Source organism: Capra hircus, chromosome 16 (genome assembly GCF_001704415.2).
Source record: "Capra hircus breed San Clemente chromosome 16, ASM170441v1, whole genome shotgun sequence".
NCBI classification, from domain to species: Eukaryota; Metazoa; Chordata; class Mammalia; order Artiodactyla; family Bovidae; genus Capra; species Capra hircus.
In genome coordinates this window covers 38,427,910-38,453,977 of record NC_030823.1, presented here as the reverse complement: position 1 = coordinate 38,453,977, position 26,068 = coordinate 38,427,910, and the positions used below count along the sequence as shown (strand labels likewise).

Below are 26,068 nucleotides of genomic sequence, written 5' to 3'. Positions count from 1 at the left end.
AGGCCAGAGATAAAATTTATCTTTGACCTGGATGTTTGCCTGAACTTTGTGGTATTCAAGGACTCTGTTGTCTTGTTTGTCAGGAAGACAATTAATGATGTTGATAGGTTTATTAGGTTTCCAATTCTAAAGCTAGAAAGCCCCCTAGCAACTTTGGCAGAGCTTTTTGCTGTTGTTCATTTCCTCTTGTTTTTGAGTCAATGAAACCATTTCTGTGGTGTAAAATTCAGAGTAAAGAAAAATGGAAACTCCCCTTTCGCTAATGTCTTTTCTCTAGCCATTCAGTTCCACTCCTAAGAGCCAACTAATGGGAACCAGTATCTCTCTTGCTGTTTAGACACATCTTGTTCTTCACACAAGTTTCTCCATGTGAGAATCTGGGTTGTAAGGGTTTCCTGACTCTAGCCATATGACGTCCCATAGTATAGTCACTGAGACACAGGACTGAGCAGAGGCCAATCCCAAGAAGTTTAGGAACAAGTCTTCCTCAAAACTGCAAACATTTATCAATGCCTAATTTTACTTGCACTCCACTGGCCAGGTAGGTAGTTAAATGTCTTGCCAAAGACCCTGCAAAGAATGCCAGATAACATCCTGTGTGGGTGGATATGGCTATCTCTCCTCTGATCAACTTTCCTGGCACTGACACACAATTGCATCTTTGTTCCTACCCAGAGAGCTGGACGGTTGGTGCTAGGAGAGCACTATTGCTGCAATCACCAGGGTGCAGTTAGAGAGTTACTCACACTTGTTTCCATACTGGCCTGTACACATGCTCTTTGTTTGTGTATACGTTTGTTATTTATCCAACAGAAATGATAAGTTACTCAAAGGCAGGGTCCTAGTACCTAAACCTTTCGTATCCCCAGAGCCCCAAATACGAGGATCTCACCTCCTATTTTTTTTCATTTTGCTTAGCAACTGAGAAATGGACTTTTCTTCTAGATCTTTAGAATGTGAGTGGTTCCCATGGGGATATGGGGAGAGCAGGAGACACTGTCCTCATCCTCATGAAGTGGCACATTTTTCTGGAGAGACAAGAATTATACACAGGAAACAGGGGCAGTGCTGACTAAGGTGCTAAATTGAGGTGGGTTTGAGGGGGACATGGCTGAAACAGGATTGACCATCTTAGTTTTCTCTAGAGATTAAGTGTATCTATTTCTAGACATTCTAATTTAATCTTGATTCTTAAGACTACAGTTCATAGATTGACTAACAGAAACAAGTCTGTGCTTCCGCCTCTTCTGGGAAATCTGTATTCTATTGGGCATGGGCGTCCTCATCCTCAGACTCTCCCAACCTGGGAACTACACCCACGCAGGATACTCCAACAGGGCTTCCTTAGAGGAGATAAGGCCATTCTGCCAAACACCGTTTCACATCTACTCTTTGGAGTTACGTGATTCTTGGGCATTTTTAGGAAGATGGGCAGTTCCAGTGTTAATATCGCAGGGCCCAGGTGCCAACAGGCCCCTGACTGGCCTCCCATTAACTTTGACAGTCAGAGGCCAGGGAAAAGACGAGTGACCCTGAGGAGGGTACAAGACAGTAAAGGCCTGTGGGATTTCCCAAGGTTAAACTGGGGACTGGAGATGACAATGGCTTTGGGTTACATACTTGATTTTTTGTACAGATTCTCCTAAATATAGCATTTCTCTCCAATCCTGGCAGTAAGGCAACAACTATGCTGATTGATTGGTTTTTAAGTTCCCTGTTGGGGTGAAAGAAGATAAAAGAGTAGGAGTAAGCCTGAATGTTTGTGGATTTTTATTTAACAAGAGTCATTTATTTTTAAAACAGAAAAATCAGGCTTTAGCCTTGAAACAAACAAATCTAGCCAAGATTATCCATGTTAAAAAATTAATCCAAACAGTACATGACTTTGAATCAGGAATAACATTATGACTAGATTTTTACCATGAAGAAATTATCCTGGTCAATTTATGAGAGGTTTGTGGATGAAGCCTAGGAACATGCAGTAGATAAAAGCATAACTGACAAGTCCAAATTATTACCTCCAAGGATTCAATTAGGTAAGGAAGAGACTGCACCAAGGAAGATGGTAGACTCAACCATTTAACCCCCGTGGTACAAAGAGAAGCATGTTTAAGATAAGTTCTTATAAACATTATCACCAGTAGAAAAAAACAGGCTATACCCATATAGATCTATTTGTGAGTTTAAATTGAAATCATTGCCTTGGGTAGGTTGTATGGAGAGGCAGTCAAGGGTTGGACTTCCCAATCTAGGACAATCTGCCCTCAGTGCCATGACAGGTATAGTTACAGAGTAAAGTTTGAAGGAAACTCACCAGCTGGCTAATTGTTCAACAAAGCTGCTGATGGGACAACACAAGTGGGCTCAGGCCCACCTTGGGTCAAGGCTTGGACCTCAGATTCTGAGAAATGATTTCATAGTAACCAATTAGCTATTTCATAGCAAATAAGCTAACAAGCATTCATATAGAAAAATGAGAGTTCAAAGGGAACTTGAGTTGTTATGCCAACTCATCCACCCATCCTCTTCTCACCAGGACACTATTTGAGAAACCAAGTTAAGGTTGGTAAACAGATGATGTGAGGAAAGAGAGTAAAAGATGTTCAAATAGAGGTAAAAGATGTTCAAAAAGTTAATATCTCCAAACTTTGAAAACTTGCTGTTGCCTTCTCTCTAATCTCTCCCAAGGGACCAGATTTCTCAGGTAGATGAGTGAAAGCATCTTAGCAGTCCTTTTCCTGGAAGGCTGAAGATGCAAGGGTACATACACCCTGTACATTACTGGTTCTCAAAGCATGGTCTTGGGACCCTTGGAGTCTCTGAAATCCTTTTGGGGGATTTCTTTGAGGCCAAAATGATTTTCATAATGACACTGCGATGTTACTTGCCTTTCTTTTCTTGTCTCCCAGCGGTACAGTGGAGCTTTCCAGAGGCTGCGTGACCTGTGGCAATGTCATCACTCTGACAGAAGTTGGAAGGTGTACTTGTGTACTGTTGTGCTTTAAAATTTCTCCATCTTGACTTATAACACAGTAACTGTCAATGAACATAGCCCACTCAACATTTAGGAGTGCAAAATGTTCCTAAGATCAAAAATTTTAAGAACCACAATATAGGCCATCATTGCCAGTCACCATGCTAGAATGCTAACAAATACCATCATGTTATTCTTTTCAATGAGATTTGGGGAACACCCAAGTATTCTAGGTGAAGACTTCTTAAGGAGATCTAGGAAGTATTCTATCTAAGTAGATAATATTCAGATTACCTCAAAAGCTCTAAATAACTGTGCTGTGCACCCTCCTCTAACATACGGGTATGTGTGCCCAGATCCTTTTACTGGATATGTTAATTTGCAAAGAAAAAAGATAAGGAAACATTTTCATCTGTCCTTTGACAACTATCTGAAATGGGATCACAATTCATGCATACAGCCTTCATTTGAAAGGAAATACATTCTATTTTTGGAATTCTTGAACTCTAAATGAACTGAAACCAAGAATCCATAGCCTACCAGGAATATAGGGTAATCAAGCAAGCTTTTCCAGCTTGCGGGTTTGTGTGAGTGTCTCTGTGCATGCACGCATGTGCAAGAAATGAGGTCAGTTTGGTCACCAGGCCATCTGTTAGAGACTTCTGAATTACATTCTTCAAACACAGCACAGAGGTTCATTCTCACAGGTTGGCTCAGTGCCCCTTTAGACAGGATCTTGGGATTCCATAAGGCCACTGCCTCCTAAGCAATGGAAGGGATCTTTTTTTTACATGAGCCTTCCTGAAGCTGGACATGGAGCATATGTGCCCACAAATATAATATTACAAGCCTAGAATTTTCCTTTGTCTCACATACACGGACTGTGACAGAGCTCGATATACATCCTCAAACCAAAGTAACCAAAATACAGAAGAGAAGCATTTGATTTGAATTTGACTGAACATGGATGAGATGAACACCCAGTACATTCCAGACACTAATGGAGGTTACATGAGGAAGGCAAGACAAATACTTTTTCTGTCCTCAAGAGTAAAAGTGAAAAAAGTGAAAGTGTTAGTCGCTCACCTATGTCCAGCTCTTTGTGATTCCATGGACTGGGCCTACTAGGCTCCTCTATCCATGGAATTTCTCTAGGTAAGAATACTGAGTGGGTAGCCATTCCCTTTTCCAGGGGATCTTCCTGACCCAGGGATCGAACACTGGTCTCCCACATTGCAGGCACATTCTTTATCATCTGAGCCACCAGGGAAGCCCTGGGTAGCCATGAGCCTAACGTGATATGAACACACAAACTTCACCTACCACTTACCAGTTACTGCAATCCAGTAACCTCTGTCATCTGAGTTAACTAACTGAGATAAGGACAGAAGGGCGACCACCATTTCTCTCTTTTATTCTTACTATGCTGACCTCCTGGAACCATCTGTGGCCCTTGTCCTGAAAGAAATGATTTTCACAGAAAATTCATGTCTTAGAAACAAAACTGTTGTCTATTACAGAGACTCTTTAGCAAAATAAAATGAATGACACTCAAAATGTTCCATTTTAATCACCACGTTTATAATCATGTCCATTAAACTATTTTATCTTTAGGAGAAATGAGAAGATAATGGTAAAAGCTAGAATTTTAACAGTGGTTAGGAAGGCAAAATTGAGTCACCTTCTTCATACTGAGAGGTAGTGACGTGAAGGCACCAGTGTCAGAAACTCGCTTGGTGAGGCGGCTTTCTCTCAGCATCTGGAAGGCGATGCGTTCCCACCACTCACTGATTCACTGCTTTGCTCACTGGTTCTTTGCTGGGCAAGGAAGAGAGTTCTGTCTCCCGCAGTGTTTCATAGGCATCTGACAGCAGTCCATGGAAGACAGCTGTCCTGGGGCCCAGAATGGGCAGTCTGTAGTGAACGTTCTCTGGAGAACAGAGCAAGGAGGAAGAAGGGCTCCTTAGATTCTGTTTTTAAAATACACTCAAAATAACCAGTGTCACCAAAGACTTCTCAACCTTATAAAATAGCTTCAAGATTCACATGAAAATCCTCTCTAACAGAACCATCTTACCCCACCACATGTGGGCTTTTACATATCTTGGTCAAAGAGGCCAGAAAAGAGTGTTTAGAAACAAAACTCAAATATTCAGAGAGACTGCCAATTAAATTATAAATGAAGATAACGTGCGACTGGAACTGTAACGAGTTAAAGGGAAAAGAGGATACAATCCTCAAAAGACTTTTCAGAGACACACGTGTGGTTCTGCTCTTCAAACAAACAAATGGGATCTTACGAAAGCCTACAGCAGGGCAAACGCACTTGTATTTCAAAAGGAACCTTCATTTTACGAAATAATTTATTTTAGGGCTCCTTAGAACTCTTACCATCCTGACCTCTTCTTTGGTTATCAGTTTATTTACAGATGGTTGGTTTATTCAACATTTTTGTGACTACTCATTGTGAAGGAGAGTACATCAGTGCCTAAAATAGCATATTCTTATCAGAAGTCACTGAATGACTAAGGGAACTGGTGTCCTGAACTCTCTGGAAAAGCTCCCTGGTCCAGGTGAATGAGAGCTAAGAGATGTCAGAAGATCACAAACCAGTTCAGTGTCATCACTGTAATGAAGAGGAAACCGAGGTACAGGGTCATGATGAACTAAGGATCAGAAGCCAGGTCTCCTTAGTCCTAACCCTTCGTGTCACAGCTTAGCCCTGGTGGAGTGGTAGACCAGGCCAGGTGGTAGACTTAAGTCAGGTGGTTAGCAGCTGTACCAATGTTTATGGACAAGAGCTTGTGAGTGGTATGGAACTCTGGACTCAAGGCCAAAGTCAAGATGAAGAAACCCCATCACTTAATCGAGATAGGCTCTTTCCATTTACTTAGTTCTCACTAGTAATTATTGAGGATCTATGAAATTTAGCTGAATCCAGAAAAACACTAGGGATTACTGTCGTGATCAACAAAATGAGCTGGGCAGTCATTGGCAGTGATGTCTGCTGGGATGACTCAGGCATTTGGTATTTTGCAGCATGTCCACAGGCTATGCAACACAGGGACACGTCTAAGCTATATGAGCCAGTGGGGCTGGGGCAGTGTCAGCAGCTTTTCTGGGTTAATCAAAAGTGAAGGCTGCTGGTACTGAGTGTCTGGCTCTCCGGGATGGGAGTGGTTTTAAAAGTGGGAACACAGAGACCCAGAGAGTTTTAACAAGATAGGTAAACCTGTCTAGCAAGGCTAGGATCTAAACCCAGGTCTCTCTGTTCCTGGTACCCTTTTTTTTAACCTCAGAAAGCATACACAAGAGCAAAGCTCAGTTCAGAAGGGTCGCAACGGGAATCAGCTATCAATCTATCAAGCCTCAGCTCTAAAAGCACTCCCTGAAGTCCTACCTCCAAGACTGTGGTTCTTGGATGAACACTATGGGCAAGAACCATGTCTATCGAGAAGTTAATGTGATCTACATTCATCGAGTCTAGCTCTTATATTGGTAGTTGAAAATATATCCCCAGGGTTAATAAATTCATGAGAAGCATCTTATCACATTGTGCTGTAAAATCAGAAAATAAACATTTTTGCTTAGGGAAGGGCATGTAATTATGTGTGAGTGTGTGTGTACACATAGGTTTCATCTTTTGTAAGGCAGACCTGAAAAAAATCCAGGCTTTAGGGAAACTCAGAATGAATGTGCAGCTGATGAGAGAACCCTGAAACCAGCCTCACATGGGTTTATTTGCCCAGCATTCCCTAGGCTTCAAGAGAATGAGGTGGTTGCAGGCAGATGGGGGAACTTTCATGAAGGATGCACTTAACTCTTGGATCTTCAGTCCACTTTGGCTAAATGACAGGCAGAAGAGAAGCCAATATTTCTGTATACATAAGAAGGGTTTGGAGATCCACTAGAGTGGAAATCTCCTAACCTCAGCTGTCCCCTTAGTCTCTGATCCTCCCTTTTGACACTCCTTCAAGATACCCCTTCTGTCCTTAAATTTCCTTTCTGATGTCTTCTCAGTTCAATTCTGGCTCTAACTCCCCTGCAACCTCCCAGGACAGAGCTTAGACTTTCCCATCAGAATGAAGTAAAGAAAGTGCTCTTGATTTTCCTTACTGTGTGTATCAAAAGAAAAACTGAAAGTGGCTTCAGTTAATCTGGGAGTAGATGAAAATACAGACATAAAGTGACAGCCTCTGCTGCATCAAACCCTTAAATTACATCAGTCCAAAGAATGGGCCACCCCTCCTTCACCAGCCCTGCACTGGTTTCTCTAAAAGATAAGATTTATGCTGAAGCCAGAGATAGAGTTGCTATCCTTTTATTCTATTACCAGTGAATGAATATAAGAATAGCACTGGGCAGCTGCCAGGAGAAGGCAGGTGTTCCAAGGAGCCTGTGGGAGGGAGGGTTCAGGGCTTGGGAAGGCCATTCCAGCGGAGTGGGGACAAACATGCTTTCTCCCCTTCATTGGGGCTATTAGGACTGTCTGAGAAGGGAATTATCTAGAGACATTCTTCAGCAAGTGGATTATGGGGCTATTTAAAAGGAGAAGAGCAATGTGGCATGGAGAGGACCTGGGAAGGAACACACCACGGATAAGGCCAAGTGAGGGCTGAAGAGGGGACAGGGAGGGCTGGAGTGAAGGGAGGGCTGTGGACCCACCGAAGCAGGTGAATAAGCAGAATGTGAAAGAGAAGGGATGCAGAGTGAAAATTTGTTCAAAAAATTCAGAAATTATCTTAGGCAGTAAACTTTTCATTCTGTTACCATGAGGGTGGTATGTTTCCCCCTACAAGTACTCCAAAAGAAGGCAAACCTGTTAGGATGTCATCACAAGAACGTTTGGGTACAGTCTGGGCTTTTGGTGGATGGAGACTCATCATTCTGATGGGAAGAAGCAAGAATACACATTAGTGATTTGGCTAGGGCTTGACAGAAAGGAATGTGTCTTTATAAATTTTAAAACACAGATGGGCTCTTGAACCCAGCACCTGCTAACTTGGTGTTCAGATTACTTGGCTGCAGTGTGAGATGACTGGTCAAAGACCACTACTTCAGAAGCTCTTTTTACTTAGGTGATATTTTTATGGATTTTGATAAAAGCTGCATTTAAAAAAGTATTTTATTTCACTGTCAGAACATGTACAGTCTGAAAATAGAAGGGATTAAGGAGAGAATCCTCCAGTTCTCAAGAAAAACGTAACAGTTACAATCTACCTTTCAAGTGCAAGATTGAGCAAATTTTTATCACAGTCTTCCAATTTTGGAGAAAATGTCTTGACCACTGTCTTTTTTTTTTCCCGGAAGCTAAGATTGGAAGTGACTCTCAACCAAAAGGTGCTCAATTGCTTAGTCATGTCCAACTCTTTCCTCTGTCCATGGAATTTTCCAGGCAGAATACTGGAGTGGGTTCCCATTTGCTTCTCCAGGTGATCTTCCTGACCCATGGATCGAACCCATGTCTCTGGCATCTCCTGCATTAGGAGGCAGATTCTTTACCCACTGACCCATCAGGGAAGCCCCAAACCGTTTCTACCTTATTTTAAGTTGTTTTATTTCTAAAGATTGACCAATCTGTAAACTTGGATGGGCAAGCTACATCTCTACATTCATTTCTTGGTATCTATTTCAACAAAGATTTTCCAAGATTATTTTAACTTTGCTACTAAAAGTATGGCCAATCCAGCCAGTTAATTTTATTAAATTGCCATTGGAGGATTCACTGGGACTAAGAAAAGGAAAAATACCTTTAACTGCCTATTTTTGGCAAACAAGAAGGTGGTATTTGTAAGAAAATAGTTTAAGAACTGCCTACACTATAATACAGCAAATATATATCTATCTGCTCATACTTATTTCCTGTCTTTTCCTTTCTCCCTTTCCTTTTTCCTTCATTCCTTCCAATCAACAAACATCACTTAATTCCCACAATGACTATAATTAAAGTATCTTAAAAAGTATTTGAATGAAGACAATTCCATCAGCCTATATGTGTACTGATACTTAGAGACTGTGAGGAGAGGAATTATAAGCTACAAACAGAACCAGGATCTTTATAGTCACACAAGCTAAATCTGAAACAGAGTAGGATGTTTTCCTTCATTTTACTAGAAAATAAAAACTAAAAGAGACCAATCTAATAATACTGGGATTGACATGATTTTAGGATTGGCTCAGCCATCACTGTAAGCTTTAAAGGAAGAAGAGCTTGATTTTTTTAAAAATTAATGACTCAGGATTTGAGACTTTCTTTAAAGTACCAAATATACAAGATAAATAAATTGGGTCAAAACTTTTCAAAAGTCTGTTTCATAGAAGAATGAACTTTAGCTCAGAAATTCCTGAGTTTAAATAGTTCAATTTTCCATTTAAAGTCTGTAAAGAATATCTATGAGAGTTTCATTTACTGTGATCTAAGAGCATTTATAAGTATAGAGTTGGTGTGGGTAATGTTCGTGCTCGAGCCCGTCCCATTCAAACGCCCATTTCCTCCACCACCATGTCTACCTGGGCCAGGGCATGGATTTGATGCATCTGAGTCCACGTCTTAGTTTGTGTAATGGCCCCGAACTCATACAGAGAAATATAACATCTACGACTGTCCATCCTAGGTTACAAAAGGGCCTATTTAGTTTCCCACATTATTGCTCTCTGTAGAGGAAACAAGTTAATAATTGTCATTAGATCACATACCACTTCTTGGCTTTGTCATATGTAAGGGTCAGTGCAGGCTCACCTTTCAACCATCTACTGCAAGGCCAGTCCACCTACCTCAGTTCCTTATCCAGGGTGACTCCATGTTTTCAGTTTTTTAATAAAATGAAAACTGAATTCTTCTTCCCTGTCTGGTAGTAACATGCAGGAAAAACCCCCCGAAATCCAACTAATCAAACTTTGACTGGACTTTATTTCTGATATATTTGATCTTGGTAAGAAAGCAGCAGATGACAACAAAAGGAACGATTAACAGTAATTTTAGTCACTGCAACGTATCAGAGGCTGTCCCAGTCCCAAGAGAAATGATGCGTGATCTCTCATGTCTTATGAATTAGATAGGTCATCTACATGGAAAATTTGTGTTTAGTTCTAAGTTATCAAACAAATCTATTCTATGCCTTGTACAGGTCTTATGAAGGTAGAAAGGAAGATTGTAGTTTGCACATTAGTTTCAATAGCTGTTTAGGGAAAAGGTAAAAACAACTATTTTTTGGGTCTAACTGTGTATTAATAGTTTAACCAGAAAATGAAACCACTCAAGAAACTCATCACTTAAGCATTCCCTAAACATTTTACTTATTACTCAACCCACTATCCTATGTCCCCAAATGAATATAACCAGATATAAATCTGTGTCCTGATTTAAATTTTAACTTACCTATGATTCATAATATTTGCAAAGGATTGTTTCAGATCATCTGGGATTATCAGAGTTTTTGGTTGCACCTATGGAAGAAAGTCTCATGTATAACAATGCCCAAAACTGTACTCTACGTTATAGAAATAACATACCATCTTAGCAAACTCAAGTTGCATTTAATATGAGCCATTCATATATCATTTTCTCCTTTCTCTTATTGAATTTATTCCTATTTTAATTTTTTTGCTGCTATTATAATTGGCATAGTTCTCTTTATTTCATTTTTGGATTTTTCATTGCTAATACCTAGAAATAAAATTAGTTTTTGTACACAGATCTTGTGTCCCATAACTTTGCTGTACTCATTTATTAGTAAATGTTTTGTGGATCCCTTAAGGTTTTCTATATATAAAATCACATCATTTGAAATATGGTTTTATGTTTTCATAGTTTTAATTTCTTTTATTCTAATTTCAGTTTCTTTTTCTTGCCTTAATTTTCCTGACTAGAACAAACACTCAATGGTGAACAGAAGAGGCAAGAGTACATATCCAGGTCTGTCCCTGATCTCAGGGAAAGACACCCAGTCTTTCCTCAGTAAGTCTGATGTCAGCTGTGGGTTTTGGTAGACTCCCGACGTCAAGTTGAGGAAGTGCCTTCTAGTTTTATGAGTCTCCTTTCTTGGCCGTTCCCCATGGCATCCAGGCCCAGGGATTGAACCCACGCCTCCTGTGGTGGAAGCAGTGTCAGCCACTGCCCACCAGGGAATTTCCTAGGAGTCTTTCTATACCTTGCCAGCATCTCCGCTCCACCCCATGAATGGAGGGGTCTCGGTGACAAAGCGGTCCCCAGCAAGGAAGTGGAGCTGCTACTGCACACAGTGAGCCAAGAGCACTTCACACGTATTTTCTAACCTCTTTTCATTTCCCCCAGGCTCTGCGAGCCCCGGTTCGGACAGCACTAGGGAAGGGCCCTCGGGCACTTTTGCATCTGAGGCCCTCCCTTTGGGCATTCCAATGAATGATAAAACCCTGCTGTGTGCTTCCACTCGGGGCTGGTTTGGGCAAAAGCAAAAGTCAGAAGAGAGGTCTTGAGAGAGAGAACAGCTGCTGAGGTCCCCAGGGAGCCAACTGGCCAGGGCCCGCTTAGGCCTGGGGTCAGGGCCTTCTAAACGTAGACACAAGTGATTCCAGAAATAGGACCAGGAGAAATTCCAATCCCAATTTCCCAGACCCCAGCCAAAGCTGATATTGAACACTGTGATCCTAATTATGCAGAACGTGAATGGAGGTTGTAACATCCAGGTACACCTTTGTTGGTAGCTTCAGTGACATTTCCAAATCCCACACGACAGACTCATAAACCCAGAGAAACACTTGCTCGTTGGAAGCATTTTCACTGTGAACTCATTAAAGGGGCCTCGCTCGTGCCTCCTGTTTGTCTTCTACTCCTTGCCCCTTTCCTGTTTCTGTACAACTAGCCTCACTTTCCTCCCTGAGTCAAAGAGGATCAGAATTGAAGAGATGATTCCCAAACCCAAACCTAACCATTCAACTAAACCAACCTTCAATCCAAGCCCGATGCTTTCTCGGAAGGCCCCTAACCCTGCTTCCTACACTGACCCAAGTCTTAACTCCAGTATGTACAGCCTCCCTCCTGAAACACACCTCTTTCTTTAGCAACTCAGATGTCAGAGCTTTGTTCTTGAGGCGCCCACATCCCCTTGATAGCCTTTTCTTTCCTAAAACTCCCCCCACCCACCATTCCCCACCACCAGTACCAACCACCTGTAGCCAGGAAGTACCAGAGATTCTCTCCCCAGCTCCACCACCACTGAGGCGACGACGGAATGTATGGCAAAGCCCAGGATGAAGCTGCTTGTTTCATGGCTGTGATGCTGGAGTGTTGTGCTGGAGACATGTTTAGGCAGAGAAGAGGCTCCATAACCTCCGGCACCTCTGTAGGGTAGTCACCTGAGTCCAAGCAAAGCAGCTCAACTCCGTTCTTCTCCTCTGGTTCAACCTGCCTCAGTTCATCTGTGGTTTGTTGCAAATGGGGAGGTTAATCATGTAAGGTGATGGTGCTCCCAGGCTAGCAGCTGCTCATCTGCAGCCCTTCCTGCCAGGCTCCATCCTGGTCTCTCTGCTGGGCTTTGGTGCGGAAGGTGTAGTGCTGTGCCCTAGGGATGCCCATGCCCACACCTGCCATCCCCTCACCTACCATTTTCACATCTCGACATGTGGAGCACAGCTGCTTGTTTCTGATCAGTGTGGGGTCATTCTGGTTCCACCTGGCCTGCAGGGACAGAGAGAGAGACAGAGAGAGGTGAGGACCTTGGGTGGCAAAGAAGTGGGGAAGGGGTGGAGGGGTGGGAGGAATAAGTTACTTCTGCCACAAAACAGAGATGAACACTCTGGTCTCAGCCATGCCCAGGATGGATGTTAGACAGGGTTTAGACAGAAGAGGGTGAGCCACAGACTAAACAGTGGCCTCAGGCGCCCACATACAGTGACACAGGCGTCAGACAGCTGGCAGGGGGCGGGGAGGCGGGGGGTGGGGGGCAAGGGGGCCGGGGGGGGAGGGGGTGAGGGGGGCGGGGCTGAAATCCAGTGAGGTCCCTCTTTCCAGTGTGAGGGGCTTTCCTCTCTCACAGGTGACACTTTCTAAATTTCATATACAACTCCCACCATCTTGACTAGTTGAGGCCCTCCGATGGCCTGAGAAAAACAAATAGAAGACTTCTCTGCTGCAAACCCGCTTTCTCTAGTCTCTCTGAAATCCTATCCTCTCTTGTCAGGCCTTCACTCTGGGGTGACGTCAGCTCTCAAGCATACACTGCTACCACGTGGCCCTTCTGCACCACCCGAGGCCGATCAAGACCTGGGCAGAACTGGAGCCGGTGTGTGGGTCCTGATCCCTGTCTCCCCCGAGAGGAGGGAGGCAAAGAAACCACCAGCAGAGGGATAGCGGTGCCGCGTCTGCTCACTGCTTTCTTTCAGACTCGATTTCTGCCAAAAGGGGAAAGGGTGGGCTTCGGCGCATTTCCACCTGAAACGCAGGCTTCTCATTTGTGTAGCTGGTGAAAGCTTGGTTAGGGAACAGACGGCAACTTGAGGTTAGCATCCCGTGTGGGGATTCTCTCTTCCCCTTTGCTGTTCACACTGACACCAGAGTCCTGAGATAGATTCTTAGGAAGCGTAGCTACAGGGGAGAGGAGGGCCGCTGAGACGAGCAGACAGTGACTGCAAACTGAAGGCTTTCTCTCATTTGATTGGCCGTGATCTGTCACTGCAGGTGTGCCCACCTGCGCCCTGACACGTTCCTGCTCTCCAGCCAGGTGTGCAGAACAGGAAGGTGGGGAATATACCCGCATGGCACGGGGAGTGCCTGCGGCATGCTCCTAAGGCGACCTTTGCCGGGCTGTTCCATGAGATACACTCGGGTGAGGCATTACTAGGGGTCTGAGGACTGTAAAGTATGCACCATGTTGGATTCTTCTGACAAATATTTAAAACACATTTCATGTTTATAGTCCATTTTCAAAGAATCAGCTCAAAGAAACAGTATTCCCACACTGGGCTGGCATGTGAAAGCATGACTGGGAACAGCTTAATCCATTCATTCAGCCACAAACCTTCACTGTGACTCCACCGCGTGGAGGGCGCTGAGATGGGGTCACAAAGATGAATAAGAGGTTTCTGGCCCAAAGGAAGACCAGGGAAGAATACAGACTCATGTGTTTGTCCATTCATTAATGCTGGAGTGGGTTGCCATTCCCTCCCAGGGGATCTTCCCAACCCAAGGATCGAACCTGGGTCTCCTGTATTACAGGCAGATTCTTCACCATCTGAGCCACCAGGGAACCCCAGGTACTGAGGATGTGGAGATAAAGAAGAAACCATTTTTGACCGCAACGTGCTCAGCACCCAGTGTTTGGGAACCAAGAAGCGTGCCACTGTTGAAGGCAGAAAGACGCTGAGGCCACCGGGAGCCAAAAGGAGGCCTGAGCTCACCTGGTGGGGGTGGGGTGTCACGAGAAAGCTCTGACGCTGGTTGAAAGAACAGGCAGTGCTTGGGTAGGTGCTGGATGACGAGCAAGGAGAGGGGGCGGTGTTCCAACCTAGGAACACTGCGCAGTGACTTGGAAGAAAGACCTGGCAAATCCACTTCAGGTAAGTTAGGACACCCTGGAACGGCCAGTTGTGTAGGGGAGGAGGGAGGGGGGAGAAGAGAGGCTGGAGAGGACCCCCCGCAAACCCTCACCCTGACCCTGGGCTGACTCCTCTGCTCTGCTGGACCCATTCAAACTTCTACCTTCTCTTCCCAGATATCCTGGGCGTGGGACCTCCTGGGGCCCAGGCTTCTCCCCCTGTCCCTCATGTCTTTGAGTTCTGAGACTAAGACACCTCTCTGAAACTGCAATTCAAGGCTGGATGTGCTAGGCATCACTGAAGAAGCAAGGGTACTTCTGGGCCTTCGGCAAAGAGATGGACTGTATCCCCCTGGAGGACTCAGCAGAGGCTTCTGAAAGTGGCATCTGTGCTTGGTCTGAAAGGACGAGGAAGACCTGGATGGGCGGAGGTGGGGTGGGAGGGTCCTCGGCAGGTTTGTTTTCAGTAGAGTTAGAAGCAGGTGCTTGTGTTTCCTGCAGTTGATTCTGCCCCTCTTGCAGACATCTGGTGTCTGCAGAAGAAAACACTAGAGCCCGCAGGAATTGGAGTCACAGGATTCATTCCAAATCAAGCAACAAGCATACCAGGTGCCTGGCAGGAGCTTGCTAGTTTAACGATGGTTGGACCTGTGACCTGAGTCCCGCACTGTGAGGACTGTCATCCTTGGGAATCTGAGGGAAAAACATGTCATATATATTGTTTGATCTGGTTTTGGCAACTCCTTATCCTGTACAATCTAGCTTAGACGTTTCTTTCTCAGAAAGTCTTTCTCCCGACTCCCTTACCTGGGTGTCTGCCTCTCAGATTGCATCAGAGATTTAGTATAACTCTTGTTGCAATTTGTGCTGTTTTTCTGTTTTCTTTTTAGCATGTTTGTTTCCTCCTAAGAGCAAGAATGTATCTCACACATCTTTGGATATATAAGAGGCTGACTTTCAATCTTCTCACCACAGAGAACTCTTTTTATAATTTCCTTCTCATTGACTCCCAAGCTTTGACAGCTTGTGATCACTAGAGCAACTACCCTGCATCTCCTAAGTCCTCCAGTTTCATGTTGATCAAACACATACAGCGACAGATACAAGTTTCAGAGGGAAGTACTGATAATCACCACTGACCCAAAGGAGTACCGGAATCTAGAGCCTACTGTGTGCCACACAGGAGGCACTCAACACATGTTGGTTGAACGAATGTGTCAGTGTAAGCATTTTAAACTATCAGGTATACAGACAGGACGAGCCTCTTGCCTGGAAAATCCCATGGACGGAGAGCTGCTGAGTCAGGCTTGCTATAGCATGAGAAGATGGCACATCCGGTCTTGCTGAGATCCAGACGGACTGGGGTGCCATCTATGGTCACAGAGTCTGACGACTAGCAGCAGCAGCTCTGCGAAATCCAGACGAGAGCTGTGGCGCATGTCACGAAGTTGACAGACGACTTCGCTTTCACTTTTCACTTTCACGCATTGGAGAAGGAAAAGGCAACCCACTCCAGTGTTCTTGCCTAGAGAACCCCAGGCACGGTGGAGCCTGGTGGGCCACTGTGCATGGGGTCGCACAGAGTCGGACACAACTGAAGTGACTTAGCAGCAGCAGCAGCAGCATACATGTATGTCCATAAATCTCTAAAACACAAGACAGATGTGTGCAAAGATCATTATTGCAATAGCACTTTCTTCAGGGAAACGTTTGTGTGCAACCAATTCATGGACACAAAGTTCTCAGAAAAGCCAAGGCTGGAAGGCAAATTGCTTGGTTCCAGACCTGGCTCTGAGAAGCTTGACTGGGCGATCACTGAAACGCTCTGTTACTCCCAGCCCCTTGCTGCTGCTGCTGCTGCTGCTGGTCTCTGTGGCCAAAAGGCCAGAGGCTAACTCTCATTCTGCCCACGCTTTCTAGGGACAGAAAGAACCAGTTTCTGACGTGTGGCTTCAGTCACTCTGCCAGGAGAGTGGCGGTATTCCCACCTGAGACTCACTGTCAGCCAATCCTCGCCCCCAGAAGAGCCACTGCGTCCCTCCTCACCTGGAGAGGTGGGCGAGGGCCTGGAGGTGGGGGCTGGGAGGTAGAGGGGTGTCTGTGCAGTGTGGGAGGCGGCCGTGATGAGCAATCCTGCCTGGCTGGTCTATAAAGACACTAACGCAGACTCTTTGGGATTACGTGTTCTTTCTGGGCCTCAGCCCTGAAACCGAGGCCCTTTCCTTCTACGGTCTCTCCGTCTCATTCCTGATTGCCTTCATGCCCACTTAGCATACTAGCAGGAATGGAGATCAACAGGCTGGTGGTTCTGAGTACAGGCCTCCCGGCTGTGTCATCTGCAGAGTCGGAGCCATCAGGGAAAGAGGCTCTGAAATGTCCATGGGTCTCTCATTTCCCGAGCAGCTGTCCCCAGGAGAGCCTGGCCAACGTGATGCAGAGCTCAGCTGACCCCCAGGGCCAAAGCCTGCGCTTCACATCACCTGGAAACAGCCTCTTATCTGAGCTTAGTGTCTGCTGAGGCCCCTGAACTCTGGCTTGTGGCTAAAGTGCTGGGCCTCCTTGAATCTTAGAGGGAAAAAAAGAATTTTTTTCTCCCTCTCCTTCCCCTCTTCCTCTCTCTGTCTCTTGCTCTCTTTCAGACACACACCTGTCCACCTAACAAAAACTGAAAAATGTAAGCACCAGATGGCAAATTTAAAAATATCCATCAAAAACATGATTCGAGGGGTGACAGGCCGCCTCCTATCTTCTCACCCCACACCTGTCTTCCTTTCCTCCTGCTCACTCCTGCCTTAACTGAGACAACTCATCAACTATCACTTACTTCCACCCTTTCAGTGGACACAGTGAGGAAACTGTGGCTCAGACAGGTTAAGAGATTTGTCCAACTGTCCATCCATGTAGTTTCTGTCATCCAGAAAGTTCTTTGGATAAAGGGTCAAAGAAAGACTACCTTTTTCCCAGGGGGAGAGAGAACTCCTAGCGTCCATATCAGGACATGATGATTCCCGCAGCCCTTAGAAGCCAAAAAGAAAGAGTAGAAGAACCACATTCAATATTCAAACAAAAAGCCCCCATCATAATTACACATTTCCCTGCTCTTGGACAATACCAAGCGTCTCAAAAACAAAAGTGAACACAGTTTAAGAAATGTTCTTACTGCTCACTAGGAAAAATTTCAAACATACACGAAATGATCAACAGCCGTGTAACTATCATCCAGACTTATGAAACTTGGTTTTGATTTCATTATTTAGACCATTATTTATATCTAGATCATTATTTCAGGTCAGTTCTTTCCTTTAAAGCTTGGATTTGTGGTTATATGTGTTTGATCAACACAAAAAGAAGGAATGAGGCGTATGTGAGGGGTCATGAATTTGCAAAAACTTGAGAGTCAATGACAGAGAAATAAGAGTTCTCAGAAAATGGGAAGTTGCCTCCTATAGTGTTCCCAGCCATGTCTCTGCTGCTGGACAGTGTTTGTCAATGAGGGCTTTTTGTCACAAGTCTGCCAAAAGCAGCGTGGGTAATGTTCTCCTCTTCTCTGTGACTCGTTGGACTGGAACAACAAAGCCAGTCAAGGAGAGCAGACGGGGATGGGGCGGCAATGGAGGGAGTGGGGGTACTCTGCACTCCATGGCACAGGGCTGGGGGGACTCGGTCAAAGCCCACCCAGGACGCAGGCAAGGCAGCAGGGCCTCCCACCATGGCTCCCTGATCACCTCCACGTTCGCTCTGCTGGGCTGTGAGCTCTGAGGGAGTCACCTCCTGGCCTCAGTCACCCAGTTACCATGGTCACTTTCTTCTCTCATGGAATCTGGAGGAGTCAAGTGCAGGCCTGGAACAGGCAGGTGAAAGCCCTGCCTGGTAAAGAGCTGCTCCACAGGTGCTTGAGTGGGGACATGTTCAGGCCTCATTTCTCGGTGTTCATTTTGTTTTTCTTTTCTGTGAGCTCCAGCTCTCCTTTTTTGTTTCCTTTTTGGTGTGTGTTGTCCCCTGACCCTTCTGTGTGTCTGGCTTCTGCTCTCTGGCTGTTTGTCTCCCTCTCCCTGTCTTTCTGTCTCTGAGCCTCTGGTTCTGTGTCTCCATGGTGATGCACTCAGGCGTCCTGCTCTAGACACACACACTCGGCCCGGCCCAGGACTGCTCCTGGGCAGCAAAGGCCACTTGGAATGTGGATGTTCAAAGCGATGCCTTTCCCGTGATGATGAGGAGGAAGGGAGCCAGGTGGCAGGACCTTTGCACCTGTGCCCTGCGGACAGGATCTCAGGGCTACCACAGCCTCCTGACAGGTGCCTGGTGTGGAGGAGGAAGGAAGAGAGGGACAGTACATTCCACTCCCATGAGACAGAAGACAGCTTCTCTCTAGAGAGGAGAAGCACACACATGCGGGCCTCAGGCTCGCCACTGACTCTGGGCGCTGGATTCAGATCTGACATGAGGTGCCCGCCATGCCCCACAGATGCCAGCGCCCTAAGAAGGGTGCCAGACTATGCCTCCCCAAACCCGCCACATTGGCCTAAGCCTTGTTTTGAGCTAAGATGCTCTGTAAAAACAGCACGGGCAAGAAAAGTGCTCTAACCTCCTCCTTTTCTTCCTAAAAGGAGATAAAATCGCATATACAAGATGTCCTAATACCAGAAGAAAAGTAACATGCTTATCGTCAAGGACAAGAAATGAAGCCAAAAGAACTGTTCTCCTCCTTCAGCCTCCTCAGTTTAGTTACGCTTGCACAACTGCCTTTTTTGACACCTACTATAAAAACATTCAGATTTTGCTACTTTGGGTCTTCATTTCCTTATGAAGGCTCATGTTTCACATAAAACGTATAGTAAATAAAATTCTCTCCCATTAAGCTGTCCCTTTAAATCTCTAGTTCAGCCCCAAACCCTAAGACGGCAAAGGTAAAATTTTGCCTCCCCTACACCTGTTTGGCCTACACACCCGCGCACACGCTCACTGGTGGAGGGTCAGTCTCTGACAAGGTGGGGGTGAAGGTGTGGGTGAAGTACCTGAGCCTCCTGTCGCAGCAGGAGCGATGGACTTGTGACCTCCCGGGTCTGCTCAGAGACCAGCCTCCCCGGCTCAGCCTGCAGGGAGGCCGCGGGAGCTGTTGCTCTTGGCTTCCATCTAGTGGCCACATAAGAGTATTGGAGCCGCGAAATCCTAAACCAGGCCTGTCTCTCATGATGCTTTCCTCCCTCTCCTTAGAGCCTTAGCGCCTAAGGATGACACGGTGCGCTGAGACCCAGGGCACACCCGCGAAGAGGAGGCGCTCGGTGGCAGCGGAGAGCCTGTCTCAGGAACTAGTGCAGAGACTGACTGACTGGAAGGCTTCTTGCTGGCACTGCAGCAAACAAGGGGTCAACGCCGTCTCCGCTCAGGGTCCTCCGTCCCTTTCTTACCTACTTGCCCGTCCAGCCTAAGGTGTTCGGGGGATTCGTGCTTGACTCTCAGGCACAGCCCTGACCCCGCCACTCCCGTGCTTGTAGACCTGGAACGACACCTTCGCGCCCGGGCGGGGTCCGCCCGCCTCCTCGGGCCCCTCCCACCCCGGCTCCAAGTCTTGGCCAGCCCCAGCCCCGGCCCTTCCTCCTCAGGTGGAAATGATATCTTCCAGATCCAGCGCAGGTGCCGCTGCTTCTCGCAGCCTCCCTCGCCCCTCCCCCAGGCCGCAGGTGACCTTTCCCCCCACCTCCTCTCCAGGACTTGGCTCTTTCTCTGAGTCCGCGGTTGGGTACCTGGCCCGTCCGCCCCCTCATTTGTGTGGGTGGCATCTGACTCACTCATCTCTTTCAACCACATAACGCGAGGGCCCTGGAAGCGTTCATCCCCTGACCCAAGGGCACTGTGCCAAGCGCTTAGCGTGCCGCCTTTAGCAGCCCTGGGAGTGTGACTTGGGATTTTTCAGGTGGAGACACTGCCCACATCCCCTGGAATGCTCTTTCTCCACCTGGGGCGGGTGCTCGCTGCACCAGCACCCCTCATATGGGAACTCACCCCCCGCAGTATCCCCCAGCAGCCAGTCGTGGCAGGCTTCCGCAAGGTGAAGGATTGGTGTGGAGTTCTTAATGTGAAATCCCCTGGGTTTAGGCGGTCTTAGGTGGGAGACAGAGGGCTTCACGGTGGTGGGGGGAAGGGGTTAGAGACTCCAGAAAGGCGGACTGGTTCTGGGCACAGGCTGAGCAGCAGTCCCTGAAGGTCTCAGGGAAGGCCCTTCAATATGAATTTTTTTTTTTTTTTGGTGTGTGTGTCGGGGGTGGGGATGGGGGTTCCCTTTTTGAGAATTGTAACCTGATGCCTTTATTCTTAGTTCTAGTGCATGGGAGCCTTAAGATACTCAGGACAGGATGGGACAGGGGCAGGCAGTGTTCACTCACTTCGTTGAACAAATCTCTGCTGAACACTGAGGATGATCCAGACTCACAGCTGTATTAGGGAGATACGACACCCTTTGTATTCATAGTCTGTCATCCTGGAACTATTTATAGCCTCGGGTTTCTTTTCCATTAAAAAATAATTGAGTACCTTAGATAAGACATCTGGAACTTGGAACAAAATTGGCAAATTCATATCCTTCTTGGATGCAACCAGAAAAGTGGCAGAGGAATGAGGATATCTGAGAAGGCAAAACAAGAGTAAGTTAGAACCGAGGCGCCCCGTGTGAAGTGTCAGGCCCTTGGGCACTTCAGAGAGAACCTGGGGGACACCCAAGTTGTTGCTTCTCACCCTGAACCTGGAGGGCCCCGGCCATTTTGAGGCTGCCATAAGATTTCTCCTCTTTAGTCCCTCTGGCTTCTCTGGCCCTTTAAGTTTTTCTTTTTTTTTTTCAAATGTTAAAAAAATTTTAAATTTATTTTTGGCTGCACTGGATCTTCGCTGCTTTTGTGCCAGCCTTCTCTAGTTGCGGCGAGTGGGGGCTACTCCTCCTCGTGGCGCGTGGACTTTTTATTGTGGTGGCTTCTCTTGTTTTGGAGCATAGGCTCTAGGCACATGGGTTTCAGTAGCTGGAGCACGTGAGCTCAGTAGTTGTGACACATAGACTTTAGCTGGCCCTGTGGCCCAGGGAATCTTCCCAGACCAGGGATCAAACACCTTAAATTGGCAGGCAGATTCTTACCACTGCACCACCAGAGAAGTTCATCCCTTTTTTTGAACTAACCAATGCCAACTGTAGGTTGTTAGTGAGTGGATGGTGTACAAACAAAGCAAGAAAAAAACTGTTGACAAAAGCAGACAGATAACGGGTGAAATGTACCCCAGAGCTCCTTCTTGGCAAGGCCTGCACACAAGCCACTGATATTTAATAAGAGCAGTCCTTTCCTGCCTGGCCTGCTTTCTTGGAGCTTCTGTCCCTGTACCCTAAAATGATCTACCCATTTCCTACCATGGAACATCTCCCTCCAATTATACTCTTCCTTTGGAACATTCCTTCGTTCCAGGCAGAAGGTGAGGCAGAGATGCTACAGCAATAACAAGAGTTCTCTTCCCAGGGTGACCCACCCTGCTGGCCACTGTGGGTTGTTTAATTACACTGTAAGAAGCCAAGGTGTGCAGGGGGCCTGGGCCTCATAAGCAGCCTGTGTGTGCAGCCTTGGGCCTTCCCTGGCCTCTGAGAAATGGAAACTCACATGGAATGCTGGTAGGTCTGCCAAGAACACCTCTCCTCTTTTATAAGGAAGTATTGCATTGTCCATTGTTCATTTATAACAAAGTCACGCACATGGTGTTCATGAGGCATTTATTGTTTTATTTCCCCCACCATTGCTCTGGGAGAGTGGGGAAGTGGGTCTGATCCAGCTCCTTCACCACCTCTGTCTTTGACGTGTGAACAGCTTGCCTTGAACTTATATCCAAATGCTGACCAAGAGAGATCAGAGGCCCCTTTAGAACTGCTTTGGTGCCCAAGAATGTTAAACAAACAGGACCACAGTGTGACGTGAGGGCTTTTGAGACAAATGATGGATGTGGCTTCAGCACAGTCAGGCTGACCTGAGAGAGAGACCTCCTAGAAGGAAGGGGTCTGTGGGCAGTGACCCTCAGAACCAGGTCTCACCTCCTCCAAGCCTGCAGATGTGTATCCAGAACTTGCAGTTATGGGTGCTTTGAGTGCATTTCACTGAAGTTTCCTTTCTCTTTTTCAGACTGTTTTGTGTTGGAACTCCTTGTCCAAAGCTCAGTAATACTTAAAGCACATTCAGAACTTCCCAACCAAGTTCCTAGAAAAGGGTTTTTTTTCCCAGAAATAAACAGCTTGGAACTCCAAGCTATGGCCAGAGAAGGGGTTTCCAATCCTTAGGAACTGTTGAGGCTTGGAGAATCCTTTCAAAAGACTTTCCATTCCTATCTTGTGCTTCTGAAGGTAGGGCACCTCACAGGTGCTGTCTAGTCATCTTAGAGTTCTTGTGAGGTAGATAAGCACCATTTCTCTTCAGAGGTATTGAGAAATCCTCCCAGAACAGACATGGGCAGAGCTCCATACCATATCAACTTATTTCTCTTTGCAACTGGCTCAAGCATGGCTGGCTGCATGGAAAAACTACTCTTTCTCTCCCCAGCTGGCTGGCCCCTGGGACACCCCAGGACCCATCTGTGAAACTGAACAGGCCGTGAGAGTGCCCAGTTGTGTTCTCGGTCTGCCTTTTTCATATCCCTGCTCCCTGTGGGCATGCTCAGCCACTCAGTCATGTCCAACTCTTTGCAAACTCATGGACTGTAGCCCGCCAGGCTCCTCTGTCCATGGGATTTTCCAGGCAAGAATACTGGAGTGGGTTGCCATTGCCTACTCCAGTGCTCCCTTCCTACCTCCCACCAAAGGCTTGTACAATCAAGGCAAAAGGGAGCTGGGGTGAGAGAGAAGTGCACAGGGATGCTTTGCTCATGGCTGCAGGAGGAGGTCTAAGAGGTGTGGGGTGGGATGGGATAGCAGGATGTTACCCTAGTTAGATGTCAGACACTACCCATTTCACATGGAAATCCACGTTTCTGCTACCGTTGGAAATACAGACAGGGTCACATACCTGCAGGCAGCATTGACCAGGGTAGAGGCTGACTGTTCCTCTCCTGAAGGGAGGTGATCTCCCCTTCATTATAGTTCCCTTCGGCCAGCTTTACTCATGTGCGCTGACCATCTACCACTGTCAAGTGAGTTTGTACCCTGCCCCCAATTAAAAGGTGCTAAACTGTCAGTACTCATGCTGATCCCTGAACTGCTAACAACTCTTAATAAGAACTAAGTCATTGGTGTTTTTATTTAGTTAACAAGCCTTTGGGTTTATTCAATCTCAGATTGCCTGCTTTATATTAAGACATTAGCTAGAGTTTAGATATATTCCAAGTTATGAGAAAAAAAAAAAAAACCCCGAACAACAAGCACTTTACAGGTGCTTCTGAGCATATACAAAACTGTCTAGCTGCTTACTGAGAATGTGGTTTCTAAGAAGGGCAGTAGATGAAGCAAAGGTGTATGTTATTAAAATGGGATGTGGAGGGAATATTTATCATGCAGAGTCATTTATCCATGGACAAGAGGGTACATGACAGTTACCAAAAGGAGGAAAGGCTCTTTCAGAGAGCATTATCTTTCCAGCAAATGACCTTACATGCCAGGGAGCCAATTTCTCACCTATAGTGTACCTATAAACTTAGCTCCTGGACTGCCCTCTCCCAGTCTTCCCTGGTTTTTCCCATTCACCCTGACATTAACCTCACACTCACCCTTCCTTTTATTTCCCCTTTCAGAGGAGAGTATAAGACCTGGGGATCACACCTGGGGATCAGAAATGGGGGAGGAATGAGTGAACTCAGTTATTTCAAGTGGCAACTCCCTACACATGAAATCCCCCAATTTTAAAGGATAGACACATGTTCCACAGGCATTTGTTTGAAAGGGCAGGACTGGTGAGATTGGAGGAGATTGTCTCAAACAACGTTAAAATACAGGAAGTTGCTACTCTATGAAGATAAGAATTTATGATTCTAGACTTTAATGGTTAAAATTTAAAACGTTCAAATTAAAGCAGGGAGACAGGGTAAGATGATGAAGAGGATGGAATTGTTTTGAAAGGCAGTGTCCATGGGCAAAATTTTCTTGTATTGCTAAGTGGTAGTGGAACAGAAGGAAGTTAATTGAGGTCTTATCTCCTCTGCTGCTGCTGCTGCTAAGTCGCTTCAGTCGTGTCCGACTCTGTGCGACCCCATAGACGGCAGCCCACCAGGCTCCCCCATCCCTGGGATTCTCCAGGCAAGAACACTAGCCAGGCCAATTCTCAGGGCTCACTTTTGTGTTAGAAACCATGGCCCTTTCCATTTTGTTGCTGTTAATTAAAAAAAAAAAATTTGGTGGCACCCTGGGGCATGTGGGATCTCAGTTCCCCAACCAGGGATCCAACATGCACCCCCTTCATTGGAAGGCATCATCTTAACCACTGGATTACTGGGCAAGTTCTCCTTTCTGGTTTTTAAGCACTTGACTTAGCCTCTTAAGCGACCAGCTATGCCCCTCAGATGATTGTCCCTATTCCTTAAGAAATCATCTTCCATGAGACCTTGCTTGAAATCTTTGCTCTCAGTGGTTGGGGCTTTTACCTTTTGGGGAGGCTGAGTACTAATGGCTTGTTCATGAAGCTGGCCTCACTAAACCAGGGAATCTTGTCAAATCTTGGAGCAGACACCTAGAGGGAAAAATGGAAAGAGATCATTTTGCAGAATGTATTTCACTTGGCCTTTTCCATCATTGGGATGATGAAAGTAGGCTAATAGCAGCTATACATCGGTCAGCACTTCACATTTTTTATGTTTCGTATTTGACCCCATTGACTCTCCCATTAAGTAGCCAAGAGGAAACAGTGTTATCTCCATTTACAGATGAAGAAATCAAAGCTTAGTCAGTGTGATTCGCTGAGTCACACAGACAGTAAGTGGATTTAGCTTTTCTGACTTATGTGTCCACTACATCTTCTGTCCTGTCTCCCTTTGCTCCTCCATTACTCCCATCTGTTTATGCATCCTCTTGTATTTCCACAACCTCAGCTGAATGTTAGCAGTCTCCCATTCCAAGTGTCCAGCTGTTTTCAGTCACAGGGCCCTCCACCCTCACCCCTTCCAGGAGGCAGAGGAAAGAACTGCACTTCCAAGCGATAGACAATGGGATGTTGATCTAGGTTAATCCACTTTCCAAGTGTGTGGCCTTGGACAGATCACAACCTCTCTGAGCCTCCGTTTTGTCTTCCATGAGAGGAGGACATCGTCTCTTGGGAGGAATTCTTGTCTCTTCTGTTCACTGCTGTATCACTAGCGCCTGAAACAGTGCATGATACCTGTAGATATTTATTGAGTATGTGTCCAGTGGTTGCACGGATGCATGGGATGTCCCTAGCTGAGGGCTTGACTTCACAATAGGAGCTCAATCAAGTCGCGCTTATAACCTTTCTTCTTCCAGCCTGGCTTGCGATGCCACATTCCGGGTCTCGCTGTTGAAGATCAGCTTCCCTGGCTCAGAGGATTCCTCCTTGGGAGAGGAACTGGAAGTTCCTCTTAAGTGGCCAGGAGGAGGCAGCAGCGACATCGCGGCCTCACCCGC

The 26,068-nt window shown here is 46.2% G+C and overlaps 1 protein-coding gene across 1 annotated transcript; it reads right to left on the bottom strand.

The window, feature by feature from the left end:
* Positions 4,520–26,053, bottom strand: C16H1orf105 (chromosome 16 C1orf105 homolog). The gene is made up of 8 exons (XM_018059941.1): positions 25,938–26,053; positions 25,806–25,890; positions 25,075–25,160; positions 21,016–21,106; positions 12,555–12,629; positions 10,353–10,420; positions 7,794–7,861; positions 4,520–4,904 (listed from the first exon to the last, which is right to left on the bottom strand). The coding sequence occupies exons 1-8, from the start codon at positions 26,051–26,053 to the stop codon at positions 4,759–4,761; spliced, it is 735 nt and encodes a 244-aa protein (XP_017915430.1). The 3' UTR covers positions 4,520–4,758.

Bases quoted from the DNA above. Each gene is read 5' to 3' on its own strand.
- C16H1orf105 (XM_018059941.1), bottom strand. From the start codon at position 26,053: ATGTCGCTGCTGCCTCCTCCTGGCCACTTAAGAGGAACTTCCAGTTCC. The intron at 12,630-21,015 runs GTACTCAATTAT...CTGTCCCTGCAG, and splicing joins TTCCAGATGTCTTATCTAAG to GCCAGGTGGAACCAGAATGA. The intron at 4,905-7,793 runs GTTTGCCTTCTT...TCTGTTCTCCAG, and splicing joins TTGTGATGACATCCTAACAG to AGAACGTTCACTACAGACTG.